Raw genomic sequence first — 25623 nt, forward strand, 5'->3', positions numbered from 1 at the left:
CGGATCTAAGCGCGGTCCATCGGAAATACGTTACGCCGGAGGAGAGAATTACCGCGGGCGCGACATCGACCTGATCAATCAGAATCCCACGTCGTCCGACTTCGGCATCGATCATTTCGCGGCCGCGTCCTTTCGTTAGATTAGATCCTCGTGCGTCCGTAAAAAATGTTCTCGATCCTGTCGCTGCTGCCATCTTCCCAGTGGGTATCAAAACGCGTCCCCTCGCGAGCGGGCATTGTTTCTCTAATTATTCATAGTCCTCGTTCCGCCCGTTCCGCCTCTCGTCGAACGAGATCAAGGACGCGACGCGTTTCGGTTTCCCTTTCCACCCCCGGCGTGTTTTTGCTCATGAACAGCCGACGAGCGGATCGATCTCGTTGACGGTAGCGTGGCCGAGCGGTCTAAGGCGCTGGTTTAAGGCACCAGTCTCTTCGGAGGCGTGGGTTCGAATCCCACCGCTGCCATTTTTTTTTTTCCTCTTTCCTCCCTCGTCGGCGGACGGTGCACCGCGCCGTGGCCGCGACCTCGCGTCGCGGCGTGTGCGATTAACGCGACGCAATGGTAGCGTCTCCTTCGAAGGTCCAATGGGTTGCGTCGGCACGCGGCGCCGTGGTTCACACCTATCAAAAACACATCCGAGTCGAGGAGCTTGATTACGGTACGTCGCGACACGTTCCGCTATTTCCGTTGCACTGGTGCAAGCTCCGTTAAACTGCATGCTCGCGCCATCTCTGAGCGGCGCCGTGGATTCCAACGGCCGGACAAAGAATTGCCCGTGGTGCCACTACAACGGCACTTGTCGACGTTTCGATAACAGACGTAGGCATCAGGATTAACTCATTTTCGGAAGGCTGTTTCTGCCTCGCTGGCCGTCTCGAGAGACACAAATGTACGACGCAAAAGCACTCGGCATCAAGCGCAACGAAGGTATTGGTAAGATCAAACGGTTCCTGTAGTCGAGGTAACACCGGACGGATTCACGCGTACGCGGAAATTTGAATGAAATACATTTAGCTCCGTTTCATTCTTTTTGCACTAGGACGCTTATTATTCCTGTGGTGCAAGAATTGTTATCTGAGGCTTGCGGTATTTGTCGACGGGTCTTTGAGATGAGAACAAGATGAAATTTCAAAGCGCGAGATACGCGCGGAGCAGAGGAACGCATACTCCTTGCGGAAGCTCTCTTCGCGGAGGGATCCCAGACTCCTGCGGGCAGATGAGATCCTGTTGATGTTGTTTTCGTCGGGGGCTCGCCATTCCTGCCCGTTTCGGGTTAAAGGGGATCGTTATTGAGCGCTTATGAAACGGGGCGAGGAGCGTGAACGAAGCACGCCACCGATATAATGGCAATGATAATAATAGCGGGGGAGAAGGAAAAAAGGAGAACGGAAGTGTGCTCCGAGGCCGTCTAGTATCCTGATACAGGTTTCATTCAAAAGATGCTACCACGGACCACGCCCAATTAACACTCCTTGCGGCCAGGAGAGATCGCCAATGCATTGGAAGTCAAGCGAGCCTTTTGCATGCTCGCTAACGATTATTATTTTTATTGCAATGCAAATTGCAATTAATAAAAGGTAATTATTATTGTATTGTACGTAGAAACCTTGGCAGATAAATTAACAAGGGAAAACGTATGGAAGTAACATAATCAAAATTATATTGAAAATTATCCCAGGTATGGAAATATATTTAGCACAAATTTTTTTTCGTTTCAATGTTAGTTTAAACCAGTCGAGAAACATTGCTCTTATCATTTTCTATGTATATTGTTAAAATAGTATTTTTATTTGTTATACATTAATTACTAATTATTATTATTAATCATGTTGAACAGCAAGTCAATGGTTAAACGCTACAAATCTCGATGGAAATATTTTGTTACCACGCTACGTCTACACGGCGTTCTTAATTAGCTTTAAGAACTATCTTAATTATTATACCAGCCAATCGCAGTGATTCCATTCTTTTGAGAAGCATTCGCGATTGGCTAGTCTAATGACTGGAGTAAATATTGAGACAAAGTGTTCTGTAATCGTAGATATGGACCATGGTCCTCGTCCCGAATGAAGACCACCTTCCTGGCGAACGCATCCAACACGCGCCTACGTGTTCTTTGACCGCAATGAACCGCGGTGCGTGCTCACATCCCGCACGTAGGCCGTGCGCCACCAGGATAATATGAACGACGTCTTCTCTGCTCTCTAGTACGGTTGAGCGTCATTTGCGCGGGTTGTCACATTAGTTCGGTTCCCGCACCAGAGCAACATGCGCGGTAAAGAAGTATGAACCGTGAGCGCGCTCTTGTATTACCTATGGTACTCACTTTCGTCCAAAATAATTTCCGGTGAGACGCAGCGGCTGGAGGAACGAATATTAAAGGATGTGGTAATAAATTACTAATCGTAGTCATAAATACAAACGTATATTTTGTATCTTGCGTATAATTATTTATTATCATAATGATTAACTTAGAAATTAATGTACAATTCTTGGTTTCAGGAATCAATAATCATAGGCTCTTTTTATATAGAAATTCCTTTCGGTGGAAACGAGCTGACCTCGCCGTATGATTCCTGGTTATGTGATTATTATCTTACGCTGTGCGTCACCGTAGTGTCGTAATATCAAAACGAACCACTCCTTCAGAAGACCGGCGAGATGGCGGGGCGTCCGATCAAGAATTAAGTATGCTATAAGCGAAGAATGATCGCCCGGCGTCTTCGAGCCTCTTGGTTGACCTGGCCTTGTCTCGGCACGCGCTAATTTACACGCGGCCTGCGCGGGTAATCTGTAGTCAACGGGCAGAATGGACATAATCAACAATTTAACCGAGCGATAAGTAGGAATACAGAAGTGTTCAAGAGTTTCACCGGCTACGGTAGACACGACGTGCCACGTGCGGTGCGCAGCACAGCTTCTCGCTGCTCTTGTTTGCCGTGGATCGGAAAGACACAATTTTGAGGAAGAGCGCACGGGCCTCTAAGCAACGTCGCGCAGTCATACCCCATTGGTCCACGACGGTCTCTTTCCACCGCTTATTGGTTCATTGACTCCGGCATGGACGGAATTTTGGCAGGGCTAAAGCCGGGCCCCGGCGTGGCGGACGTGCGGCGCGCCCGGCCGCGCCGGATACCCACGCGCGGTCCAAACGCGATCGCCACAGCGACCTAGGGCTGGCCTGCGACTCCAAGCACGGCACGAGATCGCTTCAGGGACCATCATTCGCGGGGACAGTGACACCGTTTTTCCCCAAAATCGGCATTAATAACGCTGCAATTCCCCCGCCGCCCCGCCGCCCGCTGCCGAGGACGACGCGCGTTAACGTTGATGAGTCAGTCGAGAATCTGCAGTGTTGCACGGATACTGTAATGCATCCAGCCGTATGGTGTACGCGCATTACGCACTCTCTTACCACGGGAACGGCTCCCCAAACGGATCGAACATTATTACGTTTTCCCCTAAAATTAAAATCGCCGCTCGGTGAAGTGGGGATCGGCGATGCAGAGGAGGAATGTGTACGTGCACATACTGGGTGACTCGCGCGACACCCTGGATGAAACGGTGACGTTCTATTCACATTGGCGAGCGACAGCGACGGAAATTGAGGAGCGCAAGAGAACGGACAAATAAAATACAAATAAGGAATTACAAGACGTTTAAATAAAAAATTTTACATTAAAAGAATCAAGCTCTCGCTTTAATTATGAATATTGGTAAGTGATAACAATTGCTCATATTCTGTCTCTTGTATTAATTAATTTTTGTTATAAAAATTGTTATATATTCTCTATTACATTACTTTACCATAAACATGTGTAACATACTTATTTAAATCCATACAGGTGCTGGTAATTAAATTTATTACAGTGCACGTAATGAAATTACAGGTCGTGTCCACCGTAAAGTGAGCTAAGTACAAGCATAAAATTTACTTGTACAATATAATATTCACGTACTGATACACGGAAACCAATGGTGCCAGTTTTTCGTGCGTTTTCCTCGGGGTGTCAATCTTATCTTCGAGCGCAACGACACCCAGTACATAATCTCGCGCGCGTGCACGTATGTATGTACGTGCGTGCCAGCGTTGTGTTGACACCAGCGCTTCCATCGGTTGCGTCGTGGGATTGCAGACGGCTACATGCGTTCCTGTTGAAAAAATTCCTCACGGGCGAAAGTCAAGGTATGACGGAACATCGGTGGCAAGCAGGTTCTAGCCAAGAAGGCACTTCTTTACTCCACGTGCTCGCCTGGCACTAGGAGGGGCTCGGCGAGACAACCCGCGCGAAACTCTGTTCAACGTAGGGAGAACGTGGCGCGTCGTGTGAACTCTTGCGCCGGCATATTGCCCGAGTAGTGCGGTGCTCGCATGCGGGATGTGAGCACGCACCACGTGCTCGTCACCAGGCCGGGCGCGCGGGACAGCGAAGATCACCTATCGGCCGCGCCGATTGCCCTGCGTCTCATCTGAAGCCTTGAATCGCCAAATTTTTAATCCGTGGCTTTGCGCTAGGTTTTTTTCTTTTCGGTAACATAAGTTGACTTGTCAGTTTTTCCATTGCAATGACCAACATATATGAAACATGACCGTGTCGATTTGCTCCGCGTAATTTTCACACCCCGTGGACAGGTCGAAATTGGCGGGCCATCCCCACGCGAGAGTGTAGGTTCCGAGCTTTATTCCCACGGCGCGCGGCGTTTCTCTCGCGTGGGATTGTGGTTTATCGTGTAGCGATTGTAGCGTACGCCGGTCGTATTGATCGTATGGTCGGTTACTTGCGTTGTTACCTGCGTTGAGCTGGCGTCAGCCGGCTTCGGCCTCGGCACTGTCATTCCCGGCTCGGTCTCACGCGGATCATGCCGCGAGGTGCAAACTCGAATTCGAAAATTCGACAGCGAAACTCGGGACGTCGGTATTAGCTTGAAAAATACGCGAGCGGTAGCGGAGAAATAAAAAAAAAAAAATTACCATACACACAAATACTTGTGTTTTTTCTTACATTTTTTTGCAATATAAATGTTCAACATAAATTATCGAAAGCGAATAAAGCGATTTAATTAAGACGATTTTAAAAATTGGTTTTGAAAGAGACCGGTTTCCAATGAAAAGTCCTCGACATGTGAAAGCAATAAAGCTGACAGTCTGTATTTTTCATTTTGACGCGGAAGATTGCAGCCGCGTTTATCGCCGTCCGATGATGGAAAATTCTCGTGTGTGACATTATGATGTCATGCGATACGCATGAGAAATCATCCGTGCGTTTGATCTATCGAGATACGAATGTGTTTCTTACTCGGGAACGATTTAGCACAAAGACTCCGTGGCGCAACGGTAGCGCGTCTGACTCCAGATCAGAAGGTTGCGTGTTCAAATCACGTCGGGGTCAACGTTTTAATTTTTGCCAACAATTTGTGGGTGAATTACTTTTTATACTTCTGTCACCGATCGCTGCAACGGCGCCGTTCGATGACACCATACGCCCATTATGTTTACCATAAATTTATTCTCTTTAATCATTTTTCTTTACAACAAAAGTATATATTTTTTTACTCGTTGTTAGGAACTTAATGTATCAATTTTAAAGCATTTTTTAAATCAATATGCAAACAGAAAAAATATATACTTATACATGTTGAGGATATTTATTTAAAAAAAAATGAAAGAAAGTTTTAACCAATTTTTAAGTTTAAACATCGTCTCGGGTTAGCGTCATTCAATGCCCATTTGGGGTTTAGAGCACTTGGTTTTTATTAGCAGGTTTTTATGTAACTGAATATTCTTCTCTATAATTAACTAGAAATGGAAACGCTCAGAAGTCTTATTATAAGTAGGTTTAGAGAGATATTATTAGCAATGCAATATTTCTGAATATATATATAAGATACATACAATAATAATCGCTATAAAATAATTAAATAAGTAATTAGCACGCGTGCTAAAATTTTGTGCAAGGTGGTTGATATCGAGCAAGTACACCTGCATAGCAGTCGTGGCCGAGTGGTTAAGGCGTCTGACTAGAAATCAGATTCCCTCTGGGAGCGTAGGTTCGAGTCCTACCGACTGCGGCTTACGTGGTAGCAAAATAATTTTTACCGCTGACTTTGTTAATTTTTATTTTAATTTAGAAATCAATAGAATTACAATGAAATTAATATATATATTTTTTTAAACTATACCTCGTGCTATTAGTATAATAATTTAATTACCGATTGTGACAGCGATAACTACTGTGATTTAAATGTTAAAAATTATTCTTTAAACGTTTTAATTATTAATGTATATGAATTAAGAAAAGTATATTTATAATCATTAGATAGATCTTTATTGTGTGAGCTATACATATTGTGTATTTCATGTTGGAATTAAAAAATTCCTCGATAGTATAGTGGTTAGTATCCCCGCCTGTCACGCGGGAGACCGGGGTTCGATTCCCCGTCGGGGAGATTTCTTTTTTTTCGTCATCCTTAATGACGTGAAACACGAGTAAACGGAAAAAACAGTGGAGAACTAACCACTATAACTATTTTTCAAGTTCAGATTATCTCAGTCTTATAATTTAATTTAAAAAAATATAATTGAGGTATTGTGTTGCTTGAAGCACGTTATTGTTAACGATACAATATGATAGAAAAATTATTAGCAAGGTTTTAGTTTAATGATGAATTTCTTATAGAATTAATAGAGTGACTGAAAACCCGTAGGCGCCGTGGCTTAGTTGGTTAAAGCGCCTGTCTAGTAAACAGGAGATCGGGGGTTCGAATCCCCCCGGGGCCTTGTGTGATTAATTTTTAGCATTCCGAGCTAACAACACCTTATACTTTCGTATGAGCAATTATACAAACAGTGCAGTCTCGATAAAGTCACAGTATTTATTAAAAATTTACAATTACCATATCTCTCGCAATAAATAAATAAGCGCTTACATATCTTGCATTAAGTGCGCTTTGAACACGAATAAACATTAGTTTTACATTATAATATTCAGAAGTCGAACTTGTATCCGTTTCCGGAGACTTTTACATGCGCGACCGACGGGGCGGATGAATAAGCGACTCCCAGTTTCGACGAATGGTCCACTTGCCGATCTCCCTGCAATTCAGTCTGCTCCTCGGGCACCTGTGTACAATTACTATTAACAAAAAATTAATACTAAACAAAACGATATGCCAACGTCATTGGCAAATATAGACACAAAGAAAATTTTTAATCACCTGATCTGATGGAAATGCTTGCAGCTGTCCCTGTTGAGCTAATTGTGCCAGACGAAAAGAAAGGAGCTGCGCCAACTGCTGCTGAGAGATCGCGCCCGGCTGGGAGATCGCGCCTGGCTGATACGCTTGCAGATACGGCTGCTGCGGCTGCTGTAGTTGATACGCGGGGTCCACGGCTTGCGCCTGATAAGCCAAAGGACCGAGCGCGAGGCCTGGATTCGGAAGGATTCCGCTGGTAGCTGGACCAAACGCGTAATATCCTACGCAAAGACTGAAAGTTCTCAGGGCCATCTCCACCAGTACAGATTAACTTCAATCTCAGTTTAACTTACTTTTCATCTCTTTCGATTCTAAGATTTAGAATAATAAAACTATAACAAGAGTTAGTCCAAGGTTGTCGTTTTAATTGCTAATAAAAGATTGAGATTAATTTGCATTGGTGGAAACGGTCCTCGCGTACCTGGGCCAGGATTCCTCTGGGCGAGAGCATGAGCGATGCTCGGCTGGACCCTTTGGGCCAGCTGAGCATTACCGATGCTGGCGGCAAATGATTGATGAGAGCTTGGGCCGGCGAACGCAAACGACGTCTGCGTTAATCCTGGTCGAACGAAGCTGAAGGAAGTGTGCTGCTCCGAGCTGCCTATCACATTCGTCGGCTTCACGCCGGCTTGAATCGGCGGCTCCGCCGCGACCAAGCAACAAACGCCAAGGATGATTACATATTTCTGCACGATTACAATTAAAATTAATAATAAAATATTAATAAAACTTGGCACTCGAGCTTGTTCACCGTTCACTCACCAGCATCGTGAGAAATTACACGAGGTACTTTACGACGTATGATAGAGGTATGTACGTTGTGATCGCCAGCAGAAATCACGACGACGTTATAGCGCGATCAAGTCTCGTGAAGAGCTTTATATCACGGAAACGGTTGTTGTGCGACGTGATTCGCATCCGATTAACATCCGATCGGTATCCGTTTCGAGTTCAGAGTACTTTCTCCGGGACATAAAATATCAAACTATCCGTGAATTGTAATCGAACGATGTAACGGCGTCGTTAAAGTATGACGGACGAAAAGACTGCGGAATAAGAATAAAAGATTTGCGTAACTAGGAATCGTCCTCCAATTTTTATTTTAAAGCAACGTAAGAATTTTTATAATTGTGATCACGAGTACAAGAAATTAAGATCGTAGATAACGGAGAAAGTCACTTTCGAAATACGATTGCACGAGCGCACGTTGAGTATTAATTGCGATGAGGTGAGCGATGGAATCTCAAGTGTCTAATCGACAGCAGTTTTGCACTGTGGAGCTAAAACTTTTTAGTAATTTATCAATGAAAATAATTAAATAATAATCACCCTTTTGACTTAAGTCTCAAAGTACTTTTATTTACAAATACACTTGTGATATCATTTATTGCCATACGCAATTACAAAATCTTATTGTTAGCCGTTATCTTAATTATTTGGCGACTGGCGTTAAAATAGATAATCTGAAAATATGTATTTCAATAGACATTGCCGTAATAATGGATAACCGATTTATGAGCTAATAAAGATTTGTGCGATGTGACACTTGGATTTTTTTTAGAGATCTCACATATTCGAGAAATACGATTGATAAAACATGCCCATGGCACTGGTCGCGAATAACGCGAAGCAACTCCACCACGTCGCCAGGCCCAAGACGCCTCTGTACACATCTGTGGTAAATATCTATAACAAATAATTTATTATACTATTATTTAAAGTTCTAAAAATTGTAACAAAGTTTAATAATCCAAAAGCTTTTTTTTTCATAAAAAAAAAATATTACCTGTTTTAACGAGCCTAACGCAAGTTGAACTTCTTCAGCAGTATGTATAACAGTCTTATCAATGTTATCAGTAGTAATTGCGGGTAATGACTTCGGTAACTCGTCCGCTGGACATTCTTCCTCCATGGTTCCCATTAAGATGCCTTCCCAAGTAAAACCACCTAATGCAATAAGTAATTATATGTATGCCTCATTAAAAGCAAATTATATATAATTTATAAAAACATTTTTCGTACCTAGTGTTTTGTACAAAAATGTAAAAAATAAACATATAATTATGGGAACAACGAATTGTAGCGCCACTACGCATAAGTAATAATATACAGCTGCAATCTGTAACATATACATTAATTTTATTAAGTATATATCGCGGAAAAAAAATTTTAATTATGATATAGACCTTTTTTTGCAAATCAACGTTGGTTATTCTGCCAGCTTCTTTTTTTTGAATCTCTAATCTTTGAGTAGCGAGATTTAAGTAAGATTGCAGATAAATCGGCATGAGAACAATTTTTAATAGACCGGCAACAACAATAATAATCAACCTCAAACTTTCAAACCTTGCTACTGTCATTCTGAAATAGAAACTTGTGTTAAAAATTAATCTAGTCCAGTGACTACGAGTGACTGATTTGTCGTGTTCTAAAATCTTAACTTACAATGGACCGTTCATGCCACTAAATATCCGAACAGTTAAATAATCTCTGCTTATAGGTGTAATCCATAGGCTCACTAACAGAAGAGGTGATGCGTAACTAATATTCGCTATCAGCAACAACAATTTATGGCTTTTGTAATACCTGCAATGATCATATATTAATCAGCATTATTCATTTCAATCTAATTAAACTAAATTAACGGCGTTTATCATACCTTAATGTATCCCAGTGCATTTTTGACACTCTCAATCCCGGAAAAGTGAACAGAGAACCCAATAAACCGCACCATATAGCCAGAAAGAACTTTAAGACAATTTTTGAAGCTGGTCCCCTATATTAAAAACACGTATTAATAATAATTTCAATTAACATTACAAAATAACAAATAATTCGCAATAAAAAATAATTATTATTTTTAATTTTTAAGTCTTTAATATTAATTTAATAAAGTTATTAAAATTAATAAAATAATAAAAAAAAAAATTATTTCTAATAAAGAATATTAAATTTAAACGTAAGACGAATATAAATGAGACTTACGTGGAAGAAAGTCCTTGAGTGTCTAAAAAACGAGAAGCACTATGATTAAAACTTGTATACGCTTTTTCTAATCCAATTTCCAATTTATTTTCATCGACTATGAGTACCATCATAGCAATAAGAAGATAGGCAAATCCCGTAACGATGCATGTAGATCTTTCACCAACACTTTCCTCCCCTTTAAAATATTGTACCCAAAGAGAAAGTAGTACTTTACTATAATTTATGTAAGGAAAATTACCGAAATTTTTAATTTACCCTTAGAAAAGCTTTACAGATTTTTTTTTAAATAAATCTTTTAGTTCAAAGGATACAATGCAAAGCCCAAAACCACCACACACCATAATATACTGAGATTAATCTCATCTTTGATTGGATACAAGTAATTGTATGCCTGTTAATAAAAGAATAGATTTTAGATAATGTGATCAGTCATATAAAATACAAATATTAATTTAAGTGCTGTAGAGATAGGCATTTTATATTTATATATATATATAAATCAAGAGCAGTATCAAATTAAAATTATACTAACCTCAGTTAATATATAAACAATGATAGCATACATTGAGAAGTCCAACAGCCACTGGTATTCAGTATAATATTTTAAATGCACTACATCAAGAGTGGTTATTTTTGCACTTTCAAGCTTAATGTCCAAATTTCTGGGAACATGAAACACATCTCCTACTTTGCCATTCTCACTGTGCTTTCCTCTCTTTGGCTTTTCTTTCGGCACACCAGCCAAGGTCCTAAGCTGTTGATCTGTAGGATACAGATATCGCGTCAATCTGTGGCAAAGAAACAGAAATCTTGTCAATTTACTGTTACCTATTTTCTATAATTATAATATACAAATGTATACCCTGTGGAACACAAAATCCATCTTGCAAAAGAGAAGTGAGGACTCAGTTTTTGAATAACACTGACCATTACCAGAGTAATGACTAACTGTGCTCCTAGAAGAGCCTGAAAGAAATATTGTTAGAAATAAGATGCAGCCACAAACAAAATACCAAAAGATACGTAAAGAAAAAAAAATTAATTAATTAATAAGATTATTTTAAAATAAAATATAACTGTAATTTTGAAGAAATGCTTTCGTTGTCCACTTACCATGCTTGGTGTGACGTGTCCGCGGCTTAAAAGTTTCACGAGCAAGACCAATCCATCAGACGTTCCCCAAAAATTTCAATGACTCCCGGAAAGGCAGAAAGGCGTGAGTCCGAGTTGCCACGGATGTTGCTCTATCATCTTAAAGGGCACACGCCAGTCGCGAGCTGGTTTTATAAATAGTTGTAACCTGGCGACTGCATAATACGTCGTCGAGCGCGCGGGACCGCTTCGCACAGAGCGACACGAGGTTATTTCCAGGTATCGTCATCGGCTGCAGCCGCGCTGCAGCAGAAAGCGGCGCCGTGATGATTCTGTGTCGACATCTAACTGGTGCCATCGCGACGAATGCGATATAACCGTGCGCCGATGTTCAAAAATCAATTACAATATGAATATGTTTAATAAAATTCGTACATAATAATAAAAATTCAATACTAAATTGTGGTAATTAATAAATAATTGTTAGATATACTTTTCTTGTATCTTATTTTAATAAGGAAATCTGTAGAGATCTAATTGTTATCGTTTTTTCGCAATAAATATTTTATTAATTTAAATAAAATCAAATACGCTGCAAGTACCACATGCAACTGAGTAATCGATATTAAAAAAAAAATAAAGATTTACAATCATGTCTAGACAAGCCGCTTTAAAGAGAAAATGTGCGCAGAATTTTTTTAATTTCCCAGAAATCGTTTACCTCGCATTAGCGAACTATTTGCATCCTGGACTTCTTGATTGCGTAACGAAAATCGTCATTAGCGTGTGAATCTCCAATGTTTCCCAGCAGATTACAGATAAATCTAATTTAATACTGTTCACTGTCAAGCATATTTGCGTTAAAATATGACTCACACACATCGACATATACATAAAAATGTACGCTGAAAGGCAGATATGTAGTACCGCATGTATATACCGCGCCGGCCGGATTGCCGATGACTTATTTCTCCTCGTTCTCTCATCCCCTGTCTCTGCTGCCTCGAGTTACGTACGTTAGCCGCTGTCGTCGCAGAAAATGCCATATCTCCCTTTCAGTGTACATAGGTAAAATCCGCTTGGAAATATGTTGATTGCTTCGATCAGTGATCGAACGATTAGTAATTATTTCGGAAAATCTATCGCAAATTAAATTAAAAATGTCATTATTAATTTTTCAACAATGGCCAGTCTTCCAGTCGCTCTGCCATCGGTTAAAAAATCGCTGTTTCATTCGGCGATTGTCGGAAACGCATCCTTTTATGCAGCGCGCGGAGAGACCTGGCGGTATAAAACGATGCGTTCATCAGCTCGCGCGATCACACGTCGAGTGGTGCTCGGTGCTCTGCGACAGGTAGTGGACCGCGGTTCGTTTCGACAGGTTCGTACCACATGTCACGTCCATTGTTGTCGAGAAAAAGCCTACGCGCTCGTAGGCGGCGTGTCTTTTTACGCGTGATGACGCGATCGGGAATTCACGGCCGGTCTTCGCAAAAATCTTGCGAGAAGTATTCTCGTCCAGACCTAAAAAAAATTACATTTTTATATCGCTGTTGAGTTAATACGTAGTTTTTTAGATAAATCTAGATAAAGACCGATGTGCGGCTTAAGCTGTTTAAGTACATACATAAGCGGGAAGAATAGTTCTGCTAAAATACCTGAAAATTAGACAGAAGTGCGTCGTGGTTTAACTTGCAAAACTATTTCAACAGTTTCGATTTCCTCATTTTTAGCGTTTATCAGCAAGCCTGAATGTCAATTATGTCGGGTACACTCTTACTAGTCATCTCAGTCGTGGTTCTTTCGAGCATCACTGTGTCCGCGAAGGAATGTTCAACCAATTCGGACTGTGAGAAAAGCTGCTGCCTGCTAGGTTTGCCTTTTCACTTTAATTAATTAAAAAAATAATTAATATATAACAGCGAATAAAATACAAAAATATATATTCTTTTGAATTAAAAAACTACTTCGAGCTGCTGGTGACGACATTGATTGTTAACTGGTGTCCTTTTAGGGCCCTCAAGGTACGCGGTACCGACTTGTATGCCATTCCAACAGAAAGGTGAGCAATGTCGAGTAAACGCTGACACTATCACAACCAAGTTGACATATCCAGACGATTCGGAGAAAACAGTTAATGATGTCCACTACATCCTGTGTCCTTGCGCCGACGGGTTGTCCTGTGATCCAAAACGTGGTGTCTGCAATTAAAAATTTTCTATCAGCGAAAACAATTAGAAACGCAAAATGATTATATAGAAATTAAGAGATTATTTGAAGATTCAAGTAACGTTGAACAAGTATTTTCGATCCCTTGTTAATTTTTATATTTGAAACGTTAATGAGAAATTAATTAAAGTTTCGTTAATTATTATTATTCTATATGTTACATTTTAAAGGCCACGAATAGCCGTGGTATTAAAAAAAAAATTATATATATATATATCTGTTTTTTCTAGATAAAATAAGTAACGAGTTTTTTTTTTCTTATTTAATTGCACATTTTTCTCACCAATTAATCCGTTTGCTAATGACAGTAAAGAATGACGGAAAAGTGCGTCATATTGTGCATGAATCACCGCCTTCTAATAAGAAGCTGGCGTAATACAATAGATTTTTAGCACGATTGTCCTCAAACGTAGATATTCCATGGCGAACAAACTACGCGCTCGTTCATCAGTTATCGATCCCGACGAGGCTGATAAGCCAGCAGGGAACAGCTGTGTTCAACGTCCCCTATGAAACGTTTTGGCGCACGTTTCCAACGCGACCAGCCAAGGTAAATGACCAGAACGCAAACTCCAAACAATTTCCAAACTCGAATCTCGCTCCGTGCTTCCAAATGTGAGAATTTTGTGCTATAAAACCATGTGGATGTGGAAGACGTCGGTCATTACCGCGTCGGATCGTATATTTCCCGGCCTGTCGCATTACAATCGAAAGAAGGAATTTTATGACATAGGTACGGGTTCTGCACGTTCATAGCTTATTTAAATTTTGCTATAGTCAATAGCCAAAACAAGGGCATAACTTATCACTCGCAGCTTGATCATTTTCTGCAGGAAATCAGATACAGTCCAGCTTGCCGCTTCAAATGGCACTGTATTTTAACGTGTGGGTGTACCCTCTGTGGTTCTTTGTGATACTCGTCAACTTAGACGCGAAAGTAAATATATCAAAGTGCAGTATTTAAGACACCCTAAGACAGAATAGAAAACAATGCGATAATTCTTATTTTACAGTACTATTACTTGACAGAAGTATACAAGTTCACAACTGTTGCAGTATTTATTGTTATATCAATGTTAGAAGGTGTAAGGCTATACTTAGGATACCTAGGAAACTTGGCGGAGAAGGTAATTTACTTTTGGCAATGTAAGATGAACAGGCGAATATCTGAACTGAAGGCACTCTCTTCATCTTTGCGCAGATTCCGGAATTGGCAAGCTTCTGGCTAATATCCACTCTCATACACTTTCCTTTAGAGATGTTCCTTCTTTTTGACAATAAAACTCGTCCCCACTTCAGCGAGACGATCGGCAACGGCGTTCTGGCGCTTCTTCTCGTTACAGAAATTGTGACGTCTACTGTAGCTTTAAAGAGATCGGCAGACCATCACGCTAAAATGTTTTACATCGCGCAATTATATGAAATTGACGATAGCAGACAATAATTAACGTGTATAATTTATTACTTTCGAGATTTGACAATATTATTGCAGCAACACCTTAAAAGACGATGTAACAAACGCGAGTGATATGTTACGTTCAAATAATATAAGATCACATTTTTGTACTTAAAATCCATAGTAAAGTAAGTAATACATAGAAAACTCTATGCATAATAAACGTATGTACAGCTTCGTTGTATGCTCTTCAGATACAAACCTTACAAATCTCTTTTAAGCAATATTTTTGCTACAAGGAAGCTGTAGTATTATACCTTAATGTAGTTTATGTTAAACTACAATATCAACTTCTAAGTTATGTTCATTATAAAATTCTTTTAAAGCTATAACATTTTTCCTTAGGTTTATTAACGACATCTCCATGTTCCTTAAAGTAATTTCTTCCTTCCCTGTCTTTCCATCTGCTAACGAAAGCAAGAGCTGAGAGCGAGAAGGTGTCATGCGCGATAAAAGCTGCAAATAAAAAGTTTAAATGCAATTACATTGTAATTTACGAATAAATTGTGAACGTAAGTATAAACAGGCAATTATATATATTGCCGGGCGCGTACACATCTCGCAAGTGAGAATGCAATAATATTTTATATATAATTACGTTAAACAATTGTTGAGCCATCCAGCCATGATATGGTTCTAAAGTTTCTTTGTATGATTCTCTCAGGAAAGCAACTAAGTCCTGTGTTGCATCTCCAGCTTTGTGGCTTTCTATGATTTTATCGAAAAACAGTAGAATTAGATGTAGGGCTCTGAAAGATGAATAAATCATTAAAGAAAAAAAAATTAATTCGAAAGGTTAGCCATACGTCAGACATAAAATGTTTCTAAAATACGCATCTAATACCTTCTTAGCCACATTAAAGCGTCGACCGCGACGAGGTCTTTCTCCGTAGATTTCTCGAGCAAGACCATGTCTTGCAGAGTCGAGTTCGCGACTTTGTCCGTCGAGTACCGTGCCGTCAGCTTCTGTAATTTAAACAACCTGAATCAGAACCGTCTTCACAGAAGTCGCTATTCAACTTACGTCGATGTTGCCCTGCATGTCGTAGCGCACTGGCGCGAACAACTTGCCGAATTTATCTGAAACACAGATTCGGCTCAGTCGCACGTCATGTCAGACCCGGATTTATTTTTCGACGGTATGCTCATCGCCGGGTGAATTGAAATTAAAAGCGTTGATAAGGCTACGAACCGACAATTCGCACGACGTCGCGGGCCGCCCGCAGAAACCGCTCGGTGTCGATCTTGCCGTCAATAATTTCGGGAAACTGCACACCGCCATCGGATTCCGCCGTTGCGGAAACGTTCTCTCTTACGGGCGACTCGGAAGACATGTTTCATTCAGCGTACACGCGTTCGACTCACTTTGATATAATGTCGCTACATTATTATTCTCACAATCAGTTTTGCATGTAGCTTTTTATTTGGTCGCCGGTATTAGTAGTATCAGTACCTTAAAATCTCAAAACGCGACGCCACCGTCGCCGAGTCGGCGACGCCGACGAAACGTTGAGGTTAAGTTTCAACGTAATGATTGGCAAAATAAAATTGAAAAATATGTTCATGGTTTTCTAACTAATTTTTTATTTCTTAATTTCATACATGGGTTATTCCTGCCAGAAATTGGTGATACAATATTGTCTCGATAAACTTCTTTTTTGGTTTTCTAGCCTAACTTAATAAAATAGTTCAGGATATAATACGATAATAATATATAACGTTCAACCGTTTGAGCGCCGATGGTGATTGTAAAAATCCGCGGAAAGAAACAGAAATGCGGTTGCTTTTGCGCTATAAAAAGTACCACGGACAATAAGTGGAAGTATAATTAACTCGTGCAATTTCGTCGTGTATTTTTTATAAGCGAGAAGAAAAAGCTTCTCGATCGAAGCTTAATTACGTACTTACGTTAACGAGAAAATTGCGCCGCGCGGCACTCAAACGGGTCAACGATTCACATAGGTGTTCTAACAAGTTCGGAATTCATGTCAATTGTTCTTCGAAAAATTCCAACTTACGCGAGTGTGTCTAGCTGCATGTCGCGAGATCGTTCTACACGAGATTTTCCACAACGTATAATTGTACACGAGCGTTACCGACGTCTTACATGCACACATTTTCTGCTCGTGTAATACGCGTCAACGCGTTTGTGCACGTTACGTACATTATTAATTAACCGTTACTACAATTAATTAATATACAGAGGCGGTAGCTCGCACTAGAGGCTGTCGTTACAAAATAAAAATTGTTACAAAGTTGTCCTCCTCCCGCGCGTTTAGCCACGTGGAAAGAGTTAGTACACGAGCAACGTGTATTATCAAATGTTCCATCGCTCGACTGCGTCCCCGTACACTATTATATAAAATCCATATCTACGTATCAATTACACGTGTGATGGATGCAAGCTTCTATTTGATTTTCAGCTGTACAAATTGTATTTGAAAGTATAAGCTACAACGTGAATGTGTCTTAAGGTCTCACCGCTTTACTGATGGACCTTACAGCAATATATTCGGCGATAAACCGAGACAAGTTTAAGTTTTTCAATTTTTTTTACGTACAAATTACGTCACTCCTTCGTTCTAGACAAAATCGTATTTGCATTTTCAGAAGTGGGGTATATATAATGGCAGTATATTTTAACAATACAAAAAACTGCAATATCCCCGTGAAATGTGTGGACGATTAATTATATATAATATATATATCTTTTTTTTTTACGTAAAATTAAAAGTATTAACTCATAATAAAAATTAAATCACAAATACGCTTACGAGTATTATCTTCTCAAATTTTTTCATTTGCTTATTGCGTTTCTTGTGGTATATATAAATATATATATACGTCTAAAAATATCTCACCTTATCTATGCGGATTTATTAACAAATATAGCTAGCGCGCAAGAGATATAAATAGAAACATTATTTCTGTACAGATTCAATTAAAATTGTCAATAAGCTTGTAACGTGGAACAAACGAAAGTTACGTCTCTGAATAATTTACAATATGTATACTAAGCTGATATTGCTTACGAGCTGTAACGATTTTCGCTGGACTAGAAAATAAAATTCTGCATCGCTGTGTCTGCTGACCTTTAAAAGGCAGTAGGAAGAGGATGTTTGAGCACGTTCCCGGTGGAGTCTTCGGCAACGAGGGTAAGAGTGGCGAGGCAATGGGGCGAAGGTGACGGAACTAAAGCCTCCAAAGGTGGACGTAAGCCAGGAAATTGGCGATAACCCACGACCATCCCTCCTGACGTCTCCCTGAGCTCTATCACTCGTATTCCGTATCGCGATCTCACCACATTCCTGATAGAGAAAATTACAACTGTTAAATATGAATATAATCACGCTGAAACTTCTTTATGTCATTATATTATTAATATTAATTATTAATATTACTGGAAGATTGATCGCTGAAAGTAAATTCACCTTTTCCCGTCGTATTCAATCTCGTGATGGTGATTCCTATGAGAAAAATTGTCCATTTCGTTATTAAACCAGCGATGATACGCGAGCAGCGCTGCGCATGATGAGCCCCAGAATGTCCTGTCGGGCTGCGAGGGAGGCTGCGAGGCGATCAGGCTCTTGGAAAGAGATCTGTTAAGTTCGGGACTAGCTGGCGCCGAGAGTCTTCCGCGTATCTGCCTCGAGGTGGACGATGGCGTCGACCTGGACGTTTCTGAGAGCAATCTACCTCTCCGCGGACTCGAAATTATAGATTCTTGCACGGTTACCGTGACGCTGAGCGGTCGACTAAGAGCGATAGTCGTGTGCTGGGGATCTCTTCTAATAGGATTGCGATTGAAGTCGATACCGGCCGCGCCCACGAAGACTCTGTCAACGTAATCGAATCCTCGGCCCATTATTCCCTCCCGCGTGTGGCCGAGATCAAAGGTATGCCCAAGCTCGTGCAGAACGGAACCAAGTGTGGTCGCCAAACAGCCACCGTGAGTGCCGCGATAATTGCTGTCGTCCATGAGTTGCTCGGTGTCGATGACAGTGGTGTCTAAGAATTTCGGTAGTACCTAATAAATATAAAAAACATTTTTAAAACGCTCTCTTTGATTAAAATCTCATATAAAGAAAATAATTTTGCAAAAATCTTACAACAAATAGTCTTCTCAATATGTCGTAATCAACGTTAACCAACCTGAGCCATACATGTAGGCCAGGTGTGAAGACACGCCGAACCAAAGAGAGCCAGACCACCTCCACCGAGAGCCGCATGGCCTTGCGTTCTCGCCAGGGTGTCTTCGTGCGTGCGAGGGCTGGGCGCGCCACGATATCTCGTGCATGATAGAAACGCCAGGTACTTTCGATCTTTGGACGCCAATGGTCCGGTCATCAGCTCGCGCGCGATCAGCTCCCACAGTTCTCTCTGCTTCATCGCTCGTGCCCGGTCCACATGAAGCATACTGTGCATCACTAGGCACTCTGGGCCATCCAGATCTCTCTCCAGCTGGAAGGTCTTCCTGCCGTAGCCGGCCTCTTGGAGCTTTTCGGCCGTCAGGGTCTGCAATAATCTGGCACCGAGCCCTATTCTTGTTGCCGCGCTCTCAGGCGATCGATCTTCATTCCGCGGACCCTGAAAATGCAGATCAGATTGTAATCCACGATTGTTGATGCGAACAGGTCGCGAGATCGTTTCGCGAGATTGAACTATCAGAAGAGAACGATCAGATTATCACACTGGTAGTAACGTAGGAGCCAGCACGACGCCGTGACTGTTCATGCAACAGAACGGCGATCGATAATTGAAGAAATGCACGCTATGTTTCAAGTAGCTGAATTATGAGTCATAGTCACTTATCCATAAGTATCAGTTTCGGCTAATCGAAACGACATTTCTTGAGTACTTATAGAGGCTCTTGAAATCGACTGAAATGCAATTATTGAGACATTTAACAATTTGTGAGTTCAAGCGAAAAGTAACAATAATTCTTATCAATTTCACTGTTTTACTTTATGAAAAGGATTTGAAAAGAACGATTCGCTCTTATCGCTACCTGGAAATAGCCATCGTGACCCGAGCAGATGACGTAGACCGGTGTCACCCGCAGCCTGGTGGTTCTTGGCTCGTATATGAGGACCAGTCTTCTTTTGTGCCCGCCCGTCTCCAGCTCCACTTTGTTCGGACCACGTGCCAGATCCACGAGAACGCGAAACTGTCCGGCGACAATCGGCCACTCCGAGGTCACATTCTTGTAACTGCGGACGGTGATGTAGCTGCATAACGTCGGCGCGTGGCCCTTTATCAGGGCCAGACTGTAAGTCAAGGTCTCGCCGTCCGTCAAATTGCGTATCGTGATACCTTCCGGATTGCCGTTCGCTGTGAAACTACGGTGGCGATGATGATTATCCGCCAGTGTCACGTTCGCGAGCACCTAAAAAAAAAAAAAAAGAATAGAATCTGAAATTAAATTGAGTTAAATTAAAAATTTTGAGATAAAGTTAATTTTTTAAGACAGTCCACCTGAGTGTCTCTAAAATATACATGAGTTTTCTTGCGAGAAATAATTTTTTAGAAACGTCCTGGGTGATTTGCAAAATCTACTATCATTGATTATCGACGTGGAATGAAATAAGGCTCGGGCCGTAATCCGATTAGATTTCCCGAGGGATACAACTGGACGCAAGGGATAAATACACTTTAGAGGCATCGTGGGTTTCATCGACTGCAGTCGACATTCATGATACGGACACAAAGACTTATTATTAAGATTTACCATTAAAAAAAGCTCCTGCGTAGGATAAGGATTCTATTACTGAATCCTACTGGAGCATGAAAAGAAATCGCGCGCAACATTGCGTTTCAGTTACTAATTATGCTTCGTTAATTCTAATATCATTTTTAATTAACGCTGCAGTTTTACAAAATTACAAAAAAGAAAAAGAAAGACGGAGAAAAAGAATCATAATTATTCGAAGCTCTCTTGATGTTAATTCCTGATGTATACCTTCTAAAAATATACTTTTTTTTTTTTGCCACGTTCAGAATGGAAAACAACTTCAAGCGTGCAAAAGAAAACTGTAAATCAGCTTGTTTCGTAAGAAAGCTCGAAAGTTTCCCGGCTCAATAATTCAGGGAGCGGTAAAGCTGTGCCACTTATTGTTAGTTTCGCGTCGCGGTCGAGGAGACTCTTTCGAAAGCGGCCAGCTTAATCTGCCACATAAAGAAAAACAGATCGATACGCGCCAATTCACGGTGCGGACACTCCGCAAATGCTCCAATTGCCGAGACGCGGCCCGGGGTTTCATTTCCTGGTTTTAATTGCCACGGACCCACCCCCTCGTGCGAATTCGCGAGGTGTAGCAAAGTCAATTACGGAGTGCTTTTGGAAGGCTGCCACTTTTTCCCAGACAACTTTTGCGACATTTGGAGAAAGTGTTAAAGAGAAGGATGATATTAAATTTTTTAATCGCGAGGGGAATTTTGCCAAGCTGCGAAATTAAACAAATGGAAAGCTGCGCGCGTAAACGTGCGAGGAAATTACTTTTTGCGCTGCTCGTTGAAGTTAGAACTTTCAAGCGTATGCGTTAAAAAATTTTATCTCTAATGAATAGCGTGAGGTAAATGTGAAAATCATGTTCCGACAACTCTTGCAGTTTTGTAACAACTTTGCAACAATTTGGAAGGACTTTTGCGCCGCGGACTGACTTTAATCTTCGCACGACTTACCATTTAACTTAATCTAGCGCTAAGGAATTAGAAAAGAAGTTAAACCGTTATTAAAGTTAATCTGTATACTGCTGGAAACGTTACAACCGAGACTCGTTTCCTCCCTGACGTTTCGATCGGCTTTTAGACCGAATGCGGCAGAATTATAGCGGCTAAGTGGACTAATATCGATGCGAAATTAACTTTTTAAAGTGTTACGCAATGCGCTGGAAGTTTATATTTCCATTGCAGTAGGTGGTTACGATATGGCACAAACAAATTAAAACAATATATTACAAGATAAGTAACAAAATTAAGAAATAAATCAATCAATTAATTACAAAATAAATTAAGCCATAAAAAGATCGTTTAAATAAAAAATGTTTTTACAAATATTGCCACGCTAGAGGAGCTTCCCGTCACGTGCTGCGATCACGCGGTAAATTTCGTAAGCGTGAGACTAAACCACGCACTATTACGCGAACCTCGGCGAGGATCCCCGGGTTCTTCCCGTCATTAAAAAGCACGTTGCGTTAAGCGTCGGGGCGGATGCTGCACTTTCACGTTCCGCGTGTCCTCCTCTCTATCCCTCTTTCTCTGTATTGACTTTGTCAGCCGCCAGTTCTCCTCCGGGTGCACGGAGGCGATTTCCGTTACACGCGGCTAACCAGTTGTGAGTAAGGCAGATGACAGAGAGCAGCAGACAACACGTTGTCGCAGCTGCAGCACGTCCTACCGTCAAAGCCACGCGGGGACCTCCCAACCCCCCTTCGATATTTCGCGTGGTATTCCGCGGAAAAAAAAGGAGAGCGCGCATCTTTCTTTCTCTTTCTCGAAACTAAGGTTCCCTTGTCCCTCTTATTTTTCTCTCTCTTTTTTCTAACGAGATTGTCCTATGTTTCGGATCCGCGCGAGCAGCCCCGGAGTGCCTGCCTTCTCCCCATCGAGGGTGCCGTTTTCGGTAACACGACAACGCATAACGCGATACCCCGGGTTCGTTGCTCGCTCGACTTACCATTCTGCTGGCGGCAAGGCGAGGTGGACGAACGATGACGACGACGACGACGACGACAGAGCCGTCGACAGAGCCGTGCCCGTCCACAGCCGGCTTCGGACATGCGGAGATGGTAACTGTGGCGCCGAGGCGGCGACGAGTGGCGGGTTGCGGTACTATACGGCGCCGTCGCAGCGGCGCATGCAGACGCTTCTCCCTGCCAGCCACCCGCGCGTTTTCCTATCCTCCACCTTCCGTCCTCTCTCGCTTTCTCTCTCTCTCTCTCTTTCTTTTTCTCTCCCTCGGCCAGTCTCGCGTTGATCCATCCACCCCCGTCGTTGGCACACTGCGTCACCACGACGTGCACATGCCGCGCGTGCGACTGCAAAATGCCACGCGAGCGAACTTAGGCCTTCAAGACGCTGCTTGCCGACTCCGCGTTTCCTTTACTTATTCCTGTCGCGAGGGAACAAACAAATAAACAAGCGGGCCCTTATTCGGCATTTTCGTGATCAGATATCTGCCTCGCTGTCTCCGCTTGTTTGTCAATCTCGTCCACGTCTCGCAATTTTCCTGACGCTCGTGGCGAACGATCGGGTTCGTCTCGGAATCGGCAGAAATTTTGTTATTCGTTCGACTACAACAATTCCAGCAGCTCGCTCGTCGTGCACTTTTTAGCGAACGCGTATTTTAACAAGCAAATAAAAACACGCGGATAGTTCAAACGTTCGCGAATACTTGACATTTTTTATCTGCAAACAAGAATTCTTTTTTTTAATCCGCGATTTGAAATTCCGGGCGTCGTCTCGTATTTTCTGGATCGCAGTTTTTTCTCGTTTTTTTTTTTTTTCGACCTCAGAAATAATCAGAAATACGTGCCCCGCGTGCGGAAGGGCTCGTCATCTTTCATACGGATTTGGGGAAGATAACTCTTCGGCTGGAAGACGTACCGCGACTTATGTGCTCGTAATTTGCATTCACGGAGAAAGAGCTTTTGTCTTCTCAAATAAATTACGAGACTTTGCACATATTCTCACGCTTTCATTAGGTAATTACGCGATTTTTATTGTTGCGTTAAATTCCTGATATAAAAATCATGCCCGAATCGGAGTTTTATAACGACGACGGTCTGGGTGCTCGAATATGATGGCTGGGGTCTAGGAATCGCGAAAAAATATATTCGAGCATCGAACAGGACGATCATCTGTTTTACGGTAGGTCGCCTCGAGCTCGGCGAGCTAATAAAAAAAAAACGTAAACAGAACTCGGCGTCCAGCTCGGCGCTTCCGAGAACTCCGCGCGAGAAGGACAGCGTTCACTTGATCTATCGCTGTCTCACTCTTTTTACGCGGTTTTCTCTTTCTATCTAAGGGCCGAAATCTTAAACGGTTAGTCTTATTGCGGAGCTTCGCGCGCGAGGACGTATCGCTAATCGCTCCGCGATTACGCGTATTTTCGACCGCGGATAGAATACTCTCGCGTACGGAAAAGTGTCAACGTGGTTGACTCGCGAACGAACAATCGTTTTCAGTACCCGTGCGCTGTTCTACTCATCGTTTTGCGCTTCGTTTCGCGCCTCGAAAAATCGCTTCGGAAAAGACAGGTTATGGCGGAGAGCACGGAGCGTCCAACGCGAACCGCGCCGCGCTCGGCGTTGCCAATTCATTTCACTCGCCATTTTCTGCGACGACGTTCAGCGGGTTCCAGCAGCCGCCATTACCAGGATGCGAGATCCGTACCTCGCCCGCCTTCTTCGTCGCGGCCGAGACTCATCCCGTTGCGGACAAGTGACTTTTAACAAACTCGAACGAAAGTGCCGTCATCGCCGATACAATGATTATACGAACCGCGGTCGGTTCGTCGGCCGTCCCGAGAGTTTCGTAGAATATTTGGGCGGAATTTTTTGTCATACGATTTTCTTACAAACGCGAGTGCCGAACATCGAACGCGCGAAGTGATTAATAATTCTCGCGACTATAAAATCACGGTCGGGGTGTTCGCGAGTGACTTGTGCGCGGAAGGATGACTCGACACGTCCCATCTGGGAGGAGGAGCAGGCCTGGGAGGCATCCTGCATCGGTGGAGCAACTTTTAAGTAAGTATAAATTAAAAATAAAAATCTTTTTTTTTTATTAATATCATTAATTAATTGATATGCCTATATTAATATTTTCTTTTTTATGTTACAGTCACCAGCAGATAATTTCAACTCCGCTGAAGCTCATGCAGACTGGTGAGTAGTATCATTTTTTTTTTAATATTTCGAAATTGAGGGCTTTAAAAAAATAGCGCGCGCGTAGTCTTTCTTTCAGTACATTTAAAAAGTTGGAAATAATTTTTTTATTTATTACGTAATAACTCGCGTTTCTCGTAAAGGACTCTGGTATTTCGCTTTGATCCAACGGAGCGATTTCAAAACCGCGTTTGTCGTCGGCTCGCGTGCAACTATCTTGGATACAGTCTCGGATATATTCTCTCCAGTTCAGCGATCTAAATCGTATTCCCGTCGGAATTCCGCGAAGGTTTCAGCTCTTTCAAACGTGATTCGTAAACCGGCGAGCACTCGCCTGGGCAGACGACGCGTATCGATTCCCTTCCGGTCGCTCGGTCAAAGCAGCAAAAATCACGACTTAAAAACGAATTGATTCTCGTTCCGCACGTTAAATGATAGCTGAGCTTATTGCATAATTTAGCGTTCGCGTAACGTGCAGATGGTATCTCGGGTATAGGTAATCCGGACGAACGAGACACGAGAAAATCGTTTTGCACAGCAAAGGGTCTCGTTCTCTCTCCCGCGCTTTTTGACGATCGCGTGAGTTCCTTAATTCGCAATCGCGAATATTTTCTTTCTCGTTTGCGACATGCAAACACCTACGAAGGGGAGTTTAAACAGATGCGCGTTCGCAATTTCAATCCAAGGCGCCTGGCGCCTGTAATTTTTCTCGATCGT

General features: G+C 42.1%; 5 protein-coding genes and 5 non-coding genes across 10 annotated transcripts; 6 read left to right on the top strand and 4 right to left on the bottom strand.

Moving 5' to 3' along the window:
- Positions 1-382: 382 nt before the first annotated feature.
- On the top strand, positions 383-464 carry Trnal-aag (transfer RNA leucine (anticodon AAG)). The gene has a single exon. It is a non-coding gene; the product is annotated as a tRNA-Leu (tRNA).
- Positions 465-5318: 4854 nt separating this feature from the next.
- Positions 5319-5390, top strand: Trnaw-cca (transfer RNA tryptophan (anticodon CCA)). The gene has a single exon. It is a non-coding gene; the product is annotated as a tRNA-Trp (tRNA).
- Positions 5391-5987: 597 nt separating this feature from the next.
- Positions 5988-6069, top strand: Trnas-aga (transfer RNA serine (anticodon AGA)). The gene has a single exon. It is a non-coding gene; the product is annotated as a tRNA-Ser (tRNA).
- Positions 6070-6375: 306 nt separating this feature from the next.
- On the top strand, positions 6376-6447 carry Trnad-guc (transfer RNA aspartic acid (anticodon GUC)). Its single transcript has one exon. It is a non-coding gene; the product is annotated as a tRNA-Asp (tRNA).
- Positions 6448-6704: 257 nt separating this feature from the next.
- On the top strand, positions 6705-6778 carry Trnat-agu (transfer RNA threonine (anticodon AGU)). The gene has a single exon. It is a non-coding gene; the product is annotated as a tRNA-Thr (tRNA).
- Positions 6779-6915: 137 nt separating this feature from the next.
- On the bottom strand, positions 6916-8022 carry LOC139109080 (uncharacterized). Its single transcript, XM_070667896.1, has 4 exons — positions 8017-8022; positions 7676-7940; positions 7216-7475; positions 6916-7120 (listed from the first exon to the last, which is right to left on the bottom strand). The coding sequence occupies exons 1-4, from the start codon at positions 8020-8022 to the stop codon at positions 6986-6988; spliced, it is 666 nt and encodes a 221-aa protein (XP_070523997.1). The 3' UTR covers positions 6916-6985.
- Positions 8023-8592: 570 nt separating this feature from the next.
- On the bottom strand, positions 8593-11631 carry Emei (transmembrane protein 161-like emei). Its single transcript, XM_070667308.1, has 11 exons — positions 11356-11631; positions 11105-11208; positions 10775-11030; positions 10554-10633; positions 10240-10455; positions 9914-10030; positions 9700-9840; positions 9441-9615; positions 9277-9373; positions 9041-9201; positions 8593-8940 (listed from the first exon to the last, which is right to left on the bottom strand). Exons 1-11 carry the CDS (start codon positions 11356-11358, stop codon positions 8821-8823), a joined length of 1470 nt encoding a protein of 489 aa, XP_070523409.1. The 5' UTR covers positions 11359-11631; the 3' UTR covers positions 8593-8820.
- A 2534-nt stretch (positions 11632-14165) lies between these two features.
- LOC139108771 (transmembrane protein 17B) lies at positions 14166-15007 on the top strand. The gene is made up of 4 exons (XM_070667310.1): positions 14166-14296; positions 14397-14500; positions 14577-14690; positions 14765-15007. Exons 1-4 carry the CDS (start codon positions 14203-14205, stop codon positions 15005-15007), a joined length of 555 nt encoding a protein of 184 aa, XP_070523411.1. The 5' UTR covers positions 14166-14202.
- On the bottom strand, positions 15008-16466 carry LOC139108770 (glycolipid transfer protein). Its single transcript, XM_070667309.1, has 5 exons — positions 16212-16466; positions 16044-16099; positions 15864-15985; positions 15618-15768; positions 15008-15475 (listed from the first exon to the last, which is right to left on the bottom strand). The coding sequence occupies exons 1-5, from the start codon at positions 16351-16353 to the stop codon at positions 15293-15295; spliced, it is 654 nt and encodes a 217-aa protein (XP_070523410.1). The 5' UTR covers positions 16354-16466; the 3' UTR covers positions 15008-15292.
- Positions 16467-16583: 117 nt separating this feature from the next.
- LOC139108798 (uncharacterized) lies at positions 16584-22820 on the bottom strand. Its single transcript, XM_070667386.1, has 5 exons — positions 22695-22820; positions 20028-20405; positions 19172-19606; positions 18451-19046; positions 16584-18327 (listed from the first exon to the last, which is right to left on the bottom strand). The coding sequence occupies exons 1-5, from the start codon at positions 22695-22697 to the stop codon at positions 18114-18116; spliced, it is 1626 nt and encodes a 541-aa protein (XP_070523487.1). The 5' UTR covers positions 22698-22820; the 3' UTR covers positions 16584-18113.
- Positions 22821-25623: the final 2803 nt, after the last annotated feature.

The sequence above is a fragment of the Cardiocondyla obscurior genome, linkage group LG16, assembly GCF_019399895.1.
Source record: "Cardiocondyla obscurior isolate alpha-2009 linkage group LG16, Cobs3.1, whole genome shotgun sequence".
Taxonomy (NCBI): domain Eukaryota; kingdom Metazoa; phylum Arthropoda; class Insecta; order Hymenoptera; family Formicidae; genus Cardiocondyla; species Cardiocondyla obscurior.